Source organism: Budorcas taxicolor, chromosome 2 (assembly GCF_023091745.1).
Source record: "Budorcas taxicolor isolate Tak-1 chromosome 2, Takin1.1, whole genome shotgun sequence".
NCBI lineage: Eukaryota > Metazoa > Chordata > Mammalia > Artiodactyla > Bovidae > Budorcas > Budorcas taxicolor.
Window position 1 is genome coordinate 32,766,330 of NC_068911.1, and position 16,791 is coordinate 32,783,120.

The 16,791-nt window shown below is 45.9% G+C and overlaps 1 protein-coding gene across 1 annotated transcript in view; it reads left to right on the plus strand.

The window, feature by feature from the left end:
- The window catches only part of LOC128060070 (uncharacterized), a 188,897-nt gene that overhangs the window by 76,995 nt on the left and 95,111 nt on the right, over positions 1 to 16,791 (plus strand). The window contains exons 34-38 of the mRNA XM_052652297.1: positions 2,670 to 2,807; positions 2,903 to 3,022; positions 4,115 to 4,207; positions 8,375 to 8,592; positions 10,513 to 10,706. Of these exons, the coding sequence (XP_052508257.1) occupies positions 2,670 to 2,807; positions 2,903 to 3,022; positions 4,115 to 4,207; positions 8,375 to 8,592; positions 10,513 to 10,706 (763 nt within the window). The remainder of the gene's footprint in view (positions 1 to 2,669; positions 2,808 to 2,902; positions 3,023 to 4,114; positions 4,208 to 8,374; positions 8,593 to 10,512; positions 10,707 to 16,791) is intronic.

The window sequence follows — 16,791 nt, forward strand, 5'->3', positions numbered from 1 at the left end:
GAGTCGGACACGACTGAGCGACTTCACTTTCACTTTTCACTTTCATGCATTGGAGAAGGAAATGGCAACCCACTCCAGTGTTCTTGCCTGGAGAATCCCAGGGACGGGGGGAGCCCAGTGGGCTGCTGTCTGTGGGGTCGCACAGAGTTGGACAGGACTGAAGCGACTTAGCAGCAGCAGTAGAGGGTCTTGGCATTTGTCTTTCAGGAGTGAAACTCATTTTTGCCTCTGTGCCCTTAGCAAATCATCTTATGTCTCTGGATCTCAGTTTCCTCTTCCGTGCAGAGGAGACAGCAATCTTCATCTCTTGCGCAGTGTTACGAGGATTGAAATGGATTACACGGATCTTTCTCGAGTACTTGTTGTGCAGTTGCTATGTCATGGCTGACTCTTTGTGACCTAATGGACGGCAGCACGCCAGGCTCCTCTGTCCTTCACTATCTCCTGGAGTTTGCTGAAACTCATGTCCACTGGGTCAGTGATGCCATCCAATCATTTCATCCTCTATCACCCCCTTCTCATTTTGACTTCAGTATTTCCCAGCATCAGCGTCTTTTTAAGTGAGTCAGCTTTTTGCATCAGGTGGCCAAAGTATTGGAGTTTCAGCTGGAGGGTCAGTCCTTCCAAGATTGTACTTGGGTGCAATCTTGAGTACTTACAACATGGCTTACAGGCCCTCATCCAAGTCTCCTTCCTGACCCCTCTAGGAAAAACTGCTCCAAGAGATGATCCCATTCTCCAGCAAGCATGTATTGAGCACCTGCTGTGTGCTGGGCCCTGGAGAAGGAAGACAGTGGTGGTTTCTCCCTTGGGGATGTCAACAGGTCTTGGGCTGGAGCCGGGCCAGCTGCTACATGGAGAGACACCTGTGTTTCTGGGGCCTCACTTCCCTGCCTGTCAAACTGAAGCTGTGAGCAGGCCCCAGGTTTGGGAGTTGGAGGTCCTGAGGGGAAACCATGGGCAAGATGACGACCCAGAACACCTGCGCAAATGTTTCCCAGTGGTGTGTCCTGTTTTCTAAACCGGAGATTGCAAAATGGCGAATGGGCCAAATCCAGCCTGCAGATGTGTTTTGTTTGGCCTGCTTAGCATTTAAATTAAAGGGAAAAAAGCGTCAACATTTAAATCAGAAGATTTGGAATAAAACGCAGATCTCTGCTTCTAATTATAAAAAATTGGAAGATCTGACCCACTGGGCCTGAAACCCCACCTGACACCAACAGGCTAGAACCAAGTAGGTGGGGATCCTTTAATTTAATTTAATTTGACTGTTCTTTCTAAAACGCTGTGTACTCAGTCATGTCCAACTCTTTGTGACCCCATGAGCTGTAGCCCGCCAGGCTCCTCTGTCCATGGGATTGTCTAGGCAAGAATACTGGAGTGGGTTGCCATTTCCTTCTCCAGGGTTTTAAAACCGTATCTTTGTTTAATGACACACATTTTTTGCTTCTCTTGGACCTTTGTTTCTTCCTCCTCCATCCTGGCTCTAAAATAAAGCTGTGTATTCTTTTCGAGACGTTCACCAATGATAAAATTCTAGTGGCAAGACATTTTTTAACTTCTCAGTCAGCACAGGTGGGAAAAGATGGCAGCCTGTTGCTTGTACTTAGCATGTGGCAGAAGCAAAATAGTTGTTGAGTGAATAAGTGATTAACTGTGTGTGTATTTCCTGTTGCTGCTATAATAAATTGCCACAAACTTAGCGGCTTAACACAACACAAATTTATCTTACATTTCTTGAGATCTGAAATAAAAAATGGGTTTCACTTGGCTGAAATCAAGGTGTTTCCAGGATTGCATTCTTTCCAGAAGTTCCAGGGGAGAATCCTTTTTTTTTTTTTGCCTCTTCTAACTTCTAAAAACCACCCATGTGTCTTGATTTATGGTCCCTTTCTCTGTTTTCAAAGGTAACAGAGTAGCGTCTTCCTCTCTCTGACTGTGACTGTCTTGCCTCCCTCTTATATGAATCCTTGAAGCTTCCCGGGAAGTCCAATGGTTAGGACTCTATGTTTTCACTGCAGAGGGCGCAGGTTCAACACCTGGTCAGGGAACTAAGATCTCACGTGCTGTTTGACCAAAAAGAAAAATCCAACACAAACCAAAAAAGCCTTGTGATCAGCTCATTGGATAATCCAGGATAATCTGCCCATCTCAAGATCCTTAACTGTAAAATCTCTTTTGCCCTGTAAAGTAACAGATTCCCAGAGTTCAGGGTTGAGGACATGGACATTTTGGGGAAGGTGGGTATTTTTCTGCCTGCCAGAAATTAAACATTCTTCCACTTAGCATGGCATTGGCTTTGGGATTTCAGGCTATAACTACAACTAGCGATTCTGCATTTGTCTAGATATTCGTTGAGCACCTACTATGCACCTGGTGCCATGCTGAGTGTTACAGTTGCAGCAGTGACTAGAACAATCACCCTTGTGAATGAGACACAGGCCCTCAAGCCTACCCTGCTCGCCCTACCTGTGGGCGCTGGAGTTTACCATATATATCAAAGGCCCTCCTGGGCACCTGCCCCACTTTCTTTCCTGTGAGTGGCTCAGTGTAGACTGCTTTCACCCATCAATCTTGGGACCACTTTGATTGCTGGGTTCCGAGGGTGGCCTCTGCAGGCACTCAGAGATGGGAAGTCCCCTCTCTCAGGGCCGTTGGTTCTTGTACAGGCTAAGAACAGAGGTGTCGAGGCCACTCTGAAAGTCAACCAGAAAGTCTTGCTGCACGTGAAGGCTCTTCACCATGACAGATCACAGCGTGGTGAAGTCTGGCATAACCTGGCCCTGGACGTGGCTCACTCCTTCCAGGTACCCATCCCTGGGCTGGGCAAATGCTGGTTGGTGACCTCTAAGCAGAGCTCGACTGTTGGCGAGAGTAAAAGGTACTGTCTGTTCTTTCCTAGCTGAGGTTTCCCCAAGCCCTGAATGTGGACGGGGACATTGTCTTCAGACAGAGTCACGAGGGAGCATTTGACTGTGGCGTGGATGCACGAGCTACCATCAACCGCAACGTCACGTCCCAGGTCAGAAGACTGAGTTCTGCCTCTTAGCTGGGGGAGGAGGGGATTTAATGTTAGCATGCGGGTGTCCTGTATGGGAGGTGGCAGGGCTATCAGCCCTGGCAAGCTGATAGCACAGGCTTTATTTTGGCAGCGTGCCTATGGTGAATCAGCGTGCACCTCTGTGACAAAAGTTTGCTTTACTGTGAAAGTTTATTCTGCAGTCATGTCGCAGTCTATTGTGGGTCTACTCCACACAGTCGCTCGGGGACCCAGGCTCCCACCACCCTGTGGCTCTGCCCCAGCAGGCTAGATGAGGAGAAAGAGGGTGAGAATTTTGCAGAGGTTTTTGTTCTCAGGCGCATAAGTAATTCCACTGGTGGGAACTCATCACTTGACCCCCACCCAGCTGCAAGGGAGGCTGGGAAATGTAGTTTTAGCCATATGTCCTAGAGGGAAAGGAAGTGCATTTTGGTGAATATATAGCAGCCACTGTGGGTATATTCATTAATTCACCATACATAGATAGCGTCTCTGCTGCATGCCACGCTCTGTGCGACGTACTGAGACTGCACGGATGACTGTGTTTCTGTTCCCACCTCCAAGGAGCTTTCAGGTTCAAATCCTAGCTCCACTGTTGACTTGCTGTGTGACCTTGGGTAAATTATTCAACCTCGCTGAGCATTAGTTTTTCCTCCTGTGAAGAAGGATAGTAATGCCAGCCTGTGAGAGCAGGGGTGATGATTGAATAAGATGATGATTGTAAAACCAGCTTCCCAGTGCCTGGTTCATAGTCAGGGTCAAATAAATGGCAGCCGTAAACACGGGAGGCATGAGCAGACACCGTGGCAGGGGGAGGATGTGGTCTGTAGTCCAAGAGCTGTCCTCTCAGCCCTGTGTCTGGGGCCTCACTTCTCAAGCTTCCAGGTAAGGCAGTCTCTGTAAGAGTTAGGCTGAGAACCGTCCTGGAAGGATGGCGGCTTCAGGCATCTGCTGTGGGGCCTGTCCCAAACCTGTCCCTCCTCAGTGCCCAGCCAGCCACCTTCTTGGGTTCTGCATCTCACTCCTTGCTCCCTCTGGCCCCCTCACCCTTTCTCCACTTCCCCCTCCCAACAGGTCTCGGTCCAGCTGAATGGATCTGACTCCCACTCGGTGGTTTCCTTGCAGCTCAGATGTCCCCGTGGACCCACGTTTCCTCCAGACTTCCAGGTACAGATGGTGGTCCCTTCAGGATGACCTCAGTTACCTGCCAAGTGTTGTCTTTGAGCAGCCAGCTTGCTGGGAGATGGAGCGGAAGGAAGGGAAGATGGAGGGGAGGGAGCAGGGGGAGGGCCACACCACGATGCTAAGCTTAGCCAGACAGCCCCTCCAGAATCAAGAACAGATGGGAAGGAGATTTCCAAATCCGTCATTTGGAAGTGATTGTCCAGGCAAGAAGGGTTTTCAGCTCCCTGGAGGGTGAAAGGATCACATTTCACCCTTGAAAAAGGAGAGAGGCAGAATTGTCCTCAAAACCCTGCCCTGTGGTTGGGTCTGGAAGAAACTGTATAAGCCTTCAGAATGGCTTTTTAGATCCCAGAGTATTTTGCCCAGTGTGGGGTAGAAACACATAGGGTTTCATTCTCCAGAGAAAGGAAGAGGCAGGGAGAGGCGTGCAGGTGGGAGGGCGGTGCTCTGCTCCTCCAGGGCCGGCTCTGTAGAAAGCCCCCCACCTTGGTTGCTTTGAGAGTATGCTGTGTACATGGGAATTAGGCTGCAGGCTGGGGACATGGAGGTGTAGGTGGGTAGCCCCCACTGCGATGAGGACCAGAATTCGATAGCAATTTTTAAACGCCTGCGGTAGCCTCAGTCCTGTGCCTGTGGGTTTTGACAACTCGAGGGGAGCCCGAGAAGGGCTCTGAAGAATGGAAGCTGGTCGCTTTCAGAGGTGTGTTTTCACATGTGTTGGTATCTCTGAAATCAGGATGTGTCTTCAGACCCACACTGGTTCATTGTCTCATCGGCAGCCTTTTCACTTTTGAGATGTATAAAATCATGGCACCTGTCAGACTGGAAAATGTGCCATTGCCGAAGTCAGTTATAATGGGAGCTGATGGCCCTTGACTGTTTATCGTGTGCCAGGCTCTGGTCTCAGCCCTTGACGTGGACCTTCTCGTGGATGCCTCGTGGCGCTGCTGTCTCGGCATTTGGCAGATGAGACTCTGAGGCACAGAGTGGTGATGTGCCCTGTACAAGGTCATGGAGCATATAAGTGGAGGGTCTTGGATGGGCACCCAGGCAGTCTGGATGTGGAGCCCAGCGTGGCCCCAGCACTCATGGAGAGAGAGGAGGAGTCCTGTTGGAACCTTGGGTGCTGGGTCACCTAATGGATTCAGGCTTTATTATTACTTTTTTAAAAATTAGAGTATAGTTGATTTACAATGTTGTGTTAGTTTCAGATGTACAGCGAAGTGATTTAGTTATACATATGGGTTGGGCAGATCCCTTGGAGAAGGGAACAGCTACCCAGACCAGTATTCTGGCCTGGAGAATTCCGTGGACTGTATAGTCCATGGGGTCACAAAGAGTTGGACACGAATGAGCGACTTTCACTTCATATATGTATATATATCTCCACTCTTTTTTAATGTTCTTTTCCCATATAGGCCATTAAAAGTATTGAGTATATTATTACTTTTTAAAACAACAGGAGCCTTTGCTCACATTATCTCTGTGTTTGAATGAGTGCTGGACCTGGGTGGCAGGAACCCAGCCTTCTCAAACCCATCCCCCGCAAAACATCAGGTATCTCTTCACTGATGTTTCTCAACCTAATTTTCATTACTGCATCCCCGACCAAGGAGGCTTGTTAGACACTTTTTCCCTAATTGTCCCCTCTATGAAAATATAAGTCCACACATGTCCTGTATTTCTGTTATGTGTGGATGCATATCTGCGCCTTGTATAAGAATTTATTATTTTTTTAACCAAAGCCCCCTCACCAGAACCACTTATGCATTTAAAGCGATATTGCCTCTGTTGAGAATGCATGCTCCACAAGACCTCTTGGGCCCACAGAGTCAATCAGAGAAGACACGGTGTCCCCTGCAAGTTCCCAGCCTCAGTTGCATGTTAGAAGCAGGTGGGGGCAGTTTTATTAACAGAACATACCTGGACTGCAGCCTGGAGTTGCTGAGTTGATTGGTTAGGGTGTCCCAGGCACTCTTTTAAAGAATTAATAAATCTCAGTTTTTACAGCAGTTTTAGGTTTACAGGAAAATTGAGCAGAAAGTACGGAGGGTTCTCACAGACGCCTGTTTTCCACGCGGTTTTCCCACTTGTCAACATCTTGTGGGACTTCCCTGGTGGTCCAGAGGTAGACTGTGCTTCGACTGCTGTGGGGTACCAGTTTGATCCCTGGCCCGGGACTGAGATCTTGCATGCTGCATGGCATGGCCAAAATAAAAAAATAAATAGATAAAAGGAGAATGTTTAAAAAATGAGCCAAACGTCTTGCCTTAGTGTGGTACATTTGCTAAAATGGAGGGACCGATATTAATTCATTACGAACTAAAGTGCGTCATTTACTTTAAGGTTCTCTCTTTGTGCCATACATTCTGTGGGTTTTGCCAAGTGCATAATGTCATAAATCAGCTTTTGCTGTTTCATACACAGTAGCTTCACTGCCCTAAAGATCCTCTGTGATTCCTCTGTCCCTCCTTCCCTCTCTCTCACCCTCTGGCCACCAGTTACCATTTTCTGTATATTTAGTTTTCCCTTTTCCCCGGGAACATCACACAGTTGGAATCATTCAGTTTGTAGCCTTGAAGTGAAAGATTGGTTTGTTTCATTTAGAGTGTGCTGTTACAATTCCTTTGTGTCTTTTCATGGCTTAATAGCTCATTTCCTTTTATCACTCAATACTGTTGCCTTGCATGGGGAACACTACTGTCTATCAATTCAAGTAGCGAGGGGCCAGGCATACTTGTAAAAGCTCCCCATGCGATTGTAATGTGCAGACTGGGCCGGGCCAGTTTCTACCCTGTAGTGGGGGAACCGAGGCCCAGATCAGGAAGTGGGCTTCAGATCCTACAGAGCTGGTGGAAGAGTGGGCCTCGCCGCTCACACCCTACTCCTCCCCCCATCACCCTGGGGAGCCGGGCCAGACCTTTGCTCCAACCTCACCCCAGGTGTGAAAGTGAAGTCGCTTGGTTATGTTCGACTCTCGTGGATTGTAGCTTGCACCAGGCTCCTCTGTCCATGGGATTTTTCAGGCAAGAATATTGGAGTGGGTTGCGATTTCCTTCTCCAGGGGATCTTCCCAACCCAGGGATGGAACCCAGCTCTCTTGCCTTTCAGGCAGACGCTTTACCCTCTGAGCCACCAGGGAACTCACCCCAAGTGTGGCCCCTGCTTATGCACCAGACACTCTCCCCTTTGACCTCCAGAGCTTCTAGGGCTTCTCTGGGCCCCAAGGGGCACTGTGGAGCATCCTTTTCTGTAACTGAATTGCCCAGGGGTCTTCTGCTCCCCCCAGCAGCCCTATTTCAGGCACAAGCATGAGTTCTAGAGCCAGGCAGGCCCAGGTTGAATGTGTGAGTCTCTGAGCCTCAGTTTCTCCATTTGTAAGATAGAAATCCCACCTCATAGGTAGTGGGAAGGACAAGGTGATCCTGTTCCTAGGCAGGGACCTGGGGTCAGGGAAGGCTTCCCCCTGTTCTTCCTTCTGTCTTATTTCTCTTCCTGAGTGTTTGCTGTCCACTGTGTTTGGTGATGCTCAGTGCTAGAGTGACTCGGGATGACTTCCTGGAAGAAGAGGCCCTCCTACATACCCAGATCCCACAGACCCTTCCCGTCCTTCCTCTGCTTTTTTTTTTTTTATTATATTTTTTAAAAAAGAGGGGTTCCCCTGGTGGCTCAGATGGTAAAGCATCTGCCTGTAATGCAGACTGAGCCAGGTTTGATCCCTGGGTTGAGAAGATCTGGAGAAGGGAATAGCTTCCCACTCCAGTATTCTTGCCTGGAGAATCCCATGGACAGAGGAACCTGGCAGACTACAGTCTATAGCGTCGCAAGGAGTCGGACATGACTGAGTGACTAATGCTTTCACTTTTACTGTTTTATGAAAGTATGTATTTATTTATCATGTGGCTGTGTTGGGTCTCAGTTGTGGCACGTGGTGTCTTCCTTGTGTCATGGGAGATCTTTCGTTGCAACACACGGATCCTCTACTTGAGCTGCAAGGGCTCAGCAGTTGTTGCTCGCACACTAAGTTGCTCTGTGGCATGTGGGATCTTAGTTTGTCCCCTGCGTTGCAAGGTGGATTCTTAACTACTGGAGCATCAGGGAAGAACCCCCAACACCCCTGCCTCTAAACTCTGTCCTCTTTCCCTGCAGGTGCAGGCGGCTGCCAGGCGCTACAGAGAGCGTGGCGTCAACAGCTCCCTGTCTGTGCACGTGTCTGGCGAGGAGCTGGTTCTGCTGGAGGCCAGTGCTAGCCAGGATAGCCGGAAGAACACCCGGGGCTGGGGTATGAGCATCCTCCTACACCAGGAGGTCCTCAGAGCCCCCAGGGCTGTTCAGCTGCAGCTCTCCAGCAAGGTCGCCCCAGCCAGGTGACCATCCCCAGGTGGCTTCAAGGAGGGAGGGGGCCTCTGAGGTTGAAGGGCTGAAGTCCTGGGAGATGGGAAATCATCACCCAGAAGTGCCCCCTGAGACCATCGCTGAACGGGATGGGACCATCTGTGCCATTCTTGATTTAAAGGCTTGAGGGGGTAGAAGGGAGGAGGGAGGAGACATTCAGTTTTCCACTTTGATCTATTTTCCTTTCTTTTTTAGTTATAACAGCATTCACAGTTGTTGTCAAGTTGCTAAGTTATGTCTGATTCTTTTATGACCCAGTGAACTATAGCCTGCCAGGCTCCTCTGTCCATGGGATTGCCCAGGCAAGAATATTGGAATGGGTTGCCATTTCCTCCTCCAGGGGATCTTCGGGGCCGGAGATTGAACCCGTGCCTCCTGCATTGGCAGGCAGGTTCTTTACCGCCTAGCCTCCTGGGAAACCTTATTCCCAAACTTCAAAGGGTTTGAGGTAGATTATGAAAATGTACGTTGTTCTAGGTCAAGAACTGGAAAACTTTCAGGAAAGGACAGGATGGTAAATATGTTTGGATCTGCAGGCCACATGCTCTCTGTGGCAGGTACTCTGCTATTGTAGCACAAAAGCATCGTAGACAACATGTAAATCAACGCAAGTGGCCAAGTTCGGATAAAACTTTATTTACTATACAGGTGGGCTGGTTTTGGCCCACAGCTTACCAATTCTTATTCTGGGTTTCAAAAAAAAATACATGAGGAAATTAGGGTGAAGGGAAGGAAAAATGGGAAGATGATCAAAGTGGCATCAGTAAACGAAATGCGTGCCTTTTTCTAGAGTGGAGCTGACGATTTGACTCTGAGCTCCCTAGCAGCCATTGTAAAGTAAGAAACCAAACAATGGCATTATTTGTAAATAGTGCCTTTCCTTAGGGAAACACACACACACACACACACACACTCACACATACTCACACACACACACTCATACATACACACTCACACGTGTGTGAGTGTGCACCAGGGAAAGCATGGCTGATCTTGTCCCTGGTCTTGGTATTCCCATGGAAAGCCTCTCCCACGGTGTCATATATAGAACATACCATGTGGGACTTCCCTGGTGGTCCAGTGGTTAAGACTCTGCACTTCCAACATGGGGGCATGGGTTCGATCCCTAGTCAGGAAAGTAAGTGTTTACATGCTTCGTGTGTGCTAAGTCACTATAGTCATGTCCGACCCTTTGCGACCCCATGGATTATAGCCCGCCAGGCTCCTCTGTCCATGGGATTCTCCAGGCAAGAATACTGGCGTGCGTGGCCATGCCCTCCTCCAGGGGACCTTCCCTATTGAGGGATCAAACTCGTGTCTCCTGCAGCTCCTGCGTTGGCGGTCAGGTTCTTTACCACTAGCGCCACCTGGGAAGCCTTATGTGACTTGAGTCAAGAAAAGAAAAAAACCCAAACAAACAAAAAAACATGTGGGTGATTGGCACCCTGTCACCTGCCCTGATTCTCCAGGAATTGTAACAACAGGCTTTCTGGGACTGTTTTGTCCCTCGTCGCTCACCGTAATAACATAGACTGATAACTCATTAGCAATATCAGTTCAGCATCAGTAGTTCCACGCTTTCCTACACTTTACAGAAGAAGAAACTGAGGTTCAGGGGGTTGTGTCCTTGTGCAAGGCCCCACGGTGAGTGGGCAGCAGCGCTGGGATTCAACCTCCCACTTGGCTGACCTCAAAGCCTGTGATCTGAGCCCGCTGTTACACTGCATCCCTGCAGGCTGAGGGCCCAGTAAGGCGATCCCATGATGGGTCTGAACGTGGGGTTCAGGAACGCACTTCATAGGGCCAGACTGGCTTACTTGAAAGGGAAAAACACCGTTTGCTGCAAAGATAGATGCTAATGTTTTCCATGCTTCCATCACTTTCCTTCCTAGGATCTGGCTGTTTTCCAAAGCCCTGCTGGACCAGAACACAGTGCAGCTCTTCCTCAAGGCCTCCGAGGAGCGGAGAGGAGGCTGGGTCCTGACCCTGCGGAGCCAAGCCCAGCACACAGTGGCCGCCTGGGCAGCCCTGCCCCGTCTTCTGACCGTCGTGGGGGTGCTGAAGCAGAAGGAGGTGCTCAGAGAGGGTGAGAGCCCGGGGAGCACTGTGGGATCGTGGGCGAGCACTCTCGGTGGGTCCTCCATGTAGATGAAACCCTGCACATATTCAAGTCCACAGATGCTCTGTTCCAGCGTCACACACACTCGTGATGCCCTTTGGTCAGCGGTTAGTACCTCGGACTTCGCTAGGGGCTCAGCTGGTACAGGATCTGCCTGCCAGTGCAGGAGACTCCAGAAACACAGGTTCGAACCCTGGGTCAGGAAGATGCCCTGGAGGAGGAAATGGCAACCCACTCCAGTATTCTTTGGGTTTCCCTGGTGGCTCAGAGGGTAAAGAATTTGCCTGCAATGCAGGAGACTGGAGTTCGATCCCTGTGTTGGGAAGAACCACCGGAGAAGGGAATGGCAGCCCACTCCAGTATTCTTGCCTGGAGAACTCCACGAACAGAGGTACTAGCAGACCGTAGTCCATGGGGTCACCAAAGCGTTGGACACCACTGAGCAAGTAACACTTTCAAAATGAGTCTCCTGCTGTGTAAATACTAAACAGAGGGAGTGACTGGATGAGACACATGGGACTGAGTAATTTTCTTTTTGGAGGGTGGAGTACAAACTGGTTTTGTTGTGTTTTGAGATTAATCCATGTTGTCACAAGTAGCAAATGTCATTTCTCCATTGTAGTCCATTGTATGAATACCCATGATTTCTTTGTACATCTTATTTTTTTTTTAAATTATGCAACACATTTTAAAAATTGAAAACCAAACTAAACAGGCTACCTTGTACAGGACTTGTCAGAGCCTTAACATGCTAATGGATATTGGAAATATCCAGGAAGAGGGCTGAGTGCAATTTTCCCTTCTAACACTTGTTTTATTTTTTGGCTGGGCTAGGTCTTTGTTGTGGCGTGTCGGCTCTTCATTTATGCCATATGGGCTTTCTAGTTGTGGGACGTGGGCTTAGTTGCCCCTCAGCATGTGGGATCTTAGTTCACCAGTTCAGTTCAGTCACTCAGTCGTGTCCAGTTCTTTGCGATCCCATGGACTGCAGTCAGGCTTCCCTGTCCATCACCAACTCCTGGAGCTTGCTCACACTCATTTCCATTGAGTTGGTGATGCCATCCAACCATCTCGTCCTCTGTCGCCCCCTTTTCCTCCTGCCTTCAATCCTTCCCAGCATCAGGGTCTTTTCCAATGAGTCAGCTCTTCGAATCATGTGGCCAAAGTATTGGAGCTTCAGCATCAGTCCTTCCAATGAATAGTTCACCAGCCAGGGGTCAAACCCACATCCCCTGCACTGGAAGGCAGTTTCTTAACCCTGGACCCCCAGGGAAGTCCCTCTAACAATTTGTTTTTCTTCAGGTTTTATTGAAATATAATTGTCATGTAGCACGATATTAGTTTGTGTACAGCATTGTGATTTGACTTACATACAATAGGAAATGATAATCACAGTAGGTTTAGTGAACATCCATCATCTCATTTAGACACAAAATTAAAGAAATAGAAAATTTCTTATGGGGAGAACTCTTAGGATTTTATACTCTTAATTTTCATATATGACATAGAGCAATGTTAGTTATATTTACCATGTTGTATATGACGTTCTTCTGTGGGAGGAAATGGCAACCCACTCCAGTATTCTTGTGTGGGAAATCCCATGGGCAGCGAGCCTGGCAGGCTGCAGTCCATGGGGTCTCAAAGAGACAGACAGGACTCAGTGACTGAGCATCCATATTGCTTTCCTAGTACCTCTTTATCTTATAACTGGAAGTTCGAACCTTTTAAAAAATGTTTTACTGAAGTATAGTTGATTCACAGTGTTGTTAATTACTGCTGTACAGCAAAGTGATTCAGTTATATATACGTTCTTTTTCTTATGTCCTTTCCCTTTATGGCTTATCATAGGATAGTGAATATATAACATAGTGACATATTGTTACCACTAGTCACATAACATAATATGATCTTGTATGATATATCCATCTCTGCTAACCCCAAGGTCCCACTCCATCCCTCTTCCAGCCCCCTCCCCTGGACAAGCACAGATCTCTTCTTACTCTGTGTCCGTGATTCTGTCTCTGTTTTGCTGTGCTTGTTGTTCGGTTGCTAAGTCATGTCTGTTTCATGGATAGGCTCATTTGTGTCATATTTTAGACACAACACATACGTGATAGCATCTGGTATTTGTCCCTCCCTTTCTGACTGACTTCACTTAGTACGGGGGTCTCTGGTTGCATCCGTGTTGCTGCAGACGGCATTATTTTGTTCTTTTTATGGCTGAGTAGTATTCCGTTGCACGTGCGCCATGTCTTCTTTATCCCTCCATGCGTCAGTGGACATGTAGGCTGTTTCCTGTCTTGGCTCTTGTGAACAGTGCTGCTGTGAGCTTAGGTGTGCATGTGTCTTTTTGAATTATAGTTCTGTCCAGATATATGCCCAGGAGTGGGATTGCTGGATCATATGGTAATATTGTTTTTAGTTTTTTGAAGAACCCCCGTCCTGGCTCAAAACTGCACAGTGGCTGCACCAACTTGTATTCCCTTCGAGAAGCATGTACATTCTGATTGCCTTCATCCAATACCCCATTGCCCACCTCTGATAACCATAAATGTGACCTTTTTTAAATTGAAGCATAGTTGATGTATATTATATAAGTTACCTGTTGAACAGCATAGTGACTCACAATTTAAGGGTTATACTCCATTTGAAGTTATTATAAAATATTGACTACATTCCCCGTGTTGTATGATATATCCCTGTAGCTCTTTTACTTTGTACATAATGGTTTTTACCTCTTAATCCTGCATCCCGCTTCCCTCTCCCCCTGGTAACCACCAGTTTGTTCTCTGTATCTGTATGTCTGTTTCTTTCCCATTATATTCACTACTTTGTTTTATTTTTTAGATTCTACATATAGGTGATATACAGTGTTGTCTTTCTCTGGCTGACTTATTTCACTTGGCATAATACCCTCCAAGTCCATCTATATTGTTGGAAATGGCAAAATTTCATTCCTTTTTATGGCTGAGTAGTATTCGTGTGTGTGTGTGTGTGTGTGTGTATGTATTATATCTTCTTAATACATTTGTCTGTTGATGGATGAATTGCTTCCATATCTTGGCCATTGTAAATAACACTGCTATAAGCATTGGGATACATATATCTTTTTGAATTAATATTTTCTTTTTTTTTCTTTTTGGATATATACCCAGGAGTGGAATTCCTGGTTCGTATGGTTGTTCTATTTTTAATTTTTGAGAAACCTTCATACTGATTTCCATAGCGGCTGCACCAATTTGCATTTCCATCAGCAGTGCACGAGGGTTTTCCTTTTTCTCCACATGCTTGCCAACATTTGTTATTATTATTATTTTTTTGATGATAGCCATTCTGCCAGATGTGAGATGATATCCACTGTGGTTTTAATTTGCATTTTTCTGATGGTTAATGATGTCGAGCATCTTTTCATGTGCCTATTGGCCACCTGCATGTCCTCTTTGGGAAAATGTCTATTCAGGTCATCTGTCCATTTTTGACTCAGATTGTGTGGCCTTGTCTTGATGTTGAATTATGTGAGCTGTTTGTGTTTTGGATATTAACCTTTCATCGGTCTTATCATTTACAAACATTACCTCCCATTCAGTAGGTTGTCTTTTTGTTTTGCTGATGATCTCATTTGCTGTGCAAAAGCTTCCAAGTTTAATTAGAGTCCATTTGTTTATTTTTGCTTTTATTTCTTTTGCTTCAGGAGACAGACTCAAAAAAATATTGCTACGATTTATGCCAGAGTGTTCTGCCTGTGTTTCCCTCTAGGAGTTTTATGGTTTCTGGTCTTATATTTAGGTCTTTAGTCCATGCTGAGTTTATTTTTGTATGTGGTGTTAGAGAATGTTCTACTTTCATTCTTTTACATGTAGCTGTCCAATTTCCCCAGAACCACTTATTGAATAATCTCATTTTTTTATGAGTTTGTTTTTGAAATGTAATTGACCTACAACACTGTTGGTTCCTGTTACACAAAATAGTGACTGGATACTTCTGTATGTTTCAAACTGATCACCAGGATGAGTCTAGTTACGATATGTTACCATACAAAGATATCACATAGTTATTGACTACTTTCCCATTCTGTACATTTTATACCCATGACTCATTTGTTTTGCAGCTGGAAACTTGTAGCTCTTAATCTCCCTTACCTATTTCTGTCTCCCCCCACCCTGGCCCACCTCCCCCCTGGCAACCACCTGCCTGTTCTCTGCATCGTCTCTGTTTTATGTTTGTTCACTTATTTAAGATTCTGTATATAGGTGAAATCATATAGTATTTGTCCCTCATAATGCCCTTATGTTGTTGAAAGCGGCAAGATCTCATTCTTCTCATGATTGAGTAGTATCCCATTATGTGTATATATACTGTATCTTCTTAGCCATTCATCTATCAGTGGACACTTAGGTTGCTTCCATGTCTTGGCTATTGTAAATTATGCTGCAATGAAGGTTCAGTTCAGTTCAGTCGCTCAGTCGTGTCCAGCTCTTTGCGACCCCGTGAACTGCAGCATGCCAGGCTTTCCTGTCCATCACCAACTCTCAGAGCTTGCTCAGACTTACGTCCATCGAGTTGGTGATGCCATCCAACCATCTCATCCTCTATCATCCCCTTCTCCTCCTGCCTTCAATCATTCCCAGCATCAGGGTCTTTTCCAAGGAGTCAGTTCTTCACATCAGGTGGCCAAAATATTGGAGCTTCAGCTTCAGCATCAGTCCTTCCAATGAAAATTCAGGACTTTAGTAATGAAGGATATATTCTAAATTTCATTTAGAAATGAAATGAATGATTTCATTTAGCAATGAAGGTAAGGGTGCATATATCTGATCTAATTAATGCTTTCATTTTCTTCAGATAAATACCCAGAAGTGAATTTGCTGGATCACATGGTAGTTCAATTTTTAACTTTTTGAGGGATCTCTATACTATTTTTCAAAGTGGCTACATCGAATACTTTTTATTTTGACATGATTTCAGACATACAGAAAAGTGATTGCAAAGAATCCCAGAGGCTCTTTACCTGGCTTCACTAATTATTGACATTTATCACAATTGCTTTATCATTTTTATTCTCTTTTTCTGTCTCCCTCTGTGTATATGTGTGTATAGAACATTATTATTTGCATACAAAATTTTTTATTTTGGGCCACATTGCACATCATGCAGGATCTTAGTTCCCCAACCAGGGATCAAACCCACACCCCCTGCAAAGGAAGCATGGAGTTTTTAACCACTGGACTGCCAAGGAAGTCCCTAAAATTTTTAAATTCTTGAACTGTGTTTTAATAAGCTACAGACATAATAGTTCTTCACCTCTAAATAGTTGTGGTTTTATTTCCAAAAAAATAAAGACATTCTCCTACATTCTACAATACAGTTCTTAACTCAGAAAATTAGCATTTATATATTGCTGTCAGCTACAGACTTTATTGAGATTTCACTGGATGTCCCAATCATGTCCCTTATAGTAAAAGAAAATCCTGAATTGTGCATTGCAGTTAGTTGTATTGTTTCTTTGGTCTCTTATTCTGGATCAGTTCTTCTGTATTTCTTTCTCTTTCATGATCACATTTCAAAGGGTACAGGGCAGTCAGTTTGTAGAATATCCCTCATGTGGTCTTTGTTGGATGCTTCCTTACATGCTTTCAAAAAAGCCTTGTTGGCAGAGTGCCACCTGGTGTCAGTTTGTCCCTATACTCTTGGTGACATCAGTCTTGATTACTTGGTTAAAGTGGTGTCTGCTAAGTTTCTTCACTGTTAAGCATCTTTTCCCTTTGTATGCTAACTTCATAAAACAAGTTGAGAAGTACTTTATTCCCTTCTATTTTCTGAAAGAGCTTGTGCAAGATGGGTGTGAACACTCCTGTAATTGTCTGATGGATGCTACCAGAGAAGCCGTCTGGAATTTTCTTTGTGGAATTTTTTTTTTTAGAAAATGAATAGATTTATAAATCTATTTATATTTTCTATTTCATCCTTATCATTTTGTGTAAGTTCTATTTTTCAAGGAGTTTGTCCATCTCAACTAAGACGTCAGCTATATTGGTAGTTGTTTGTTATATGT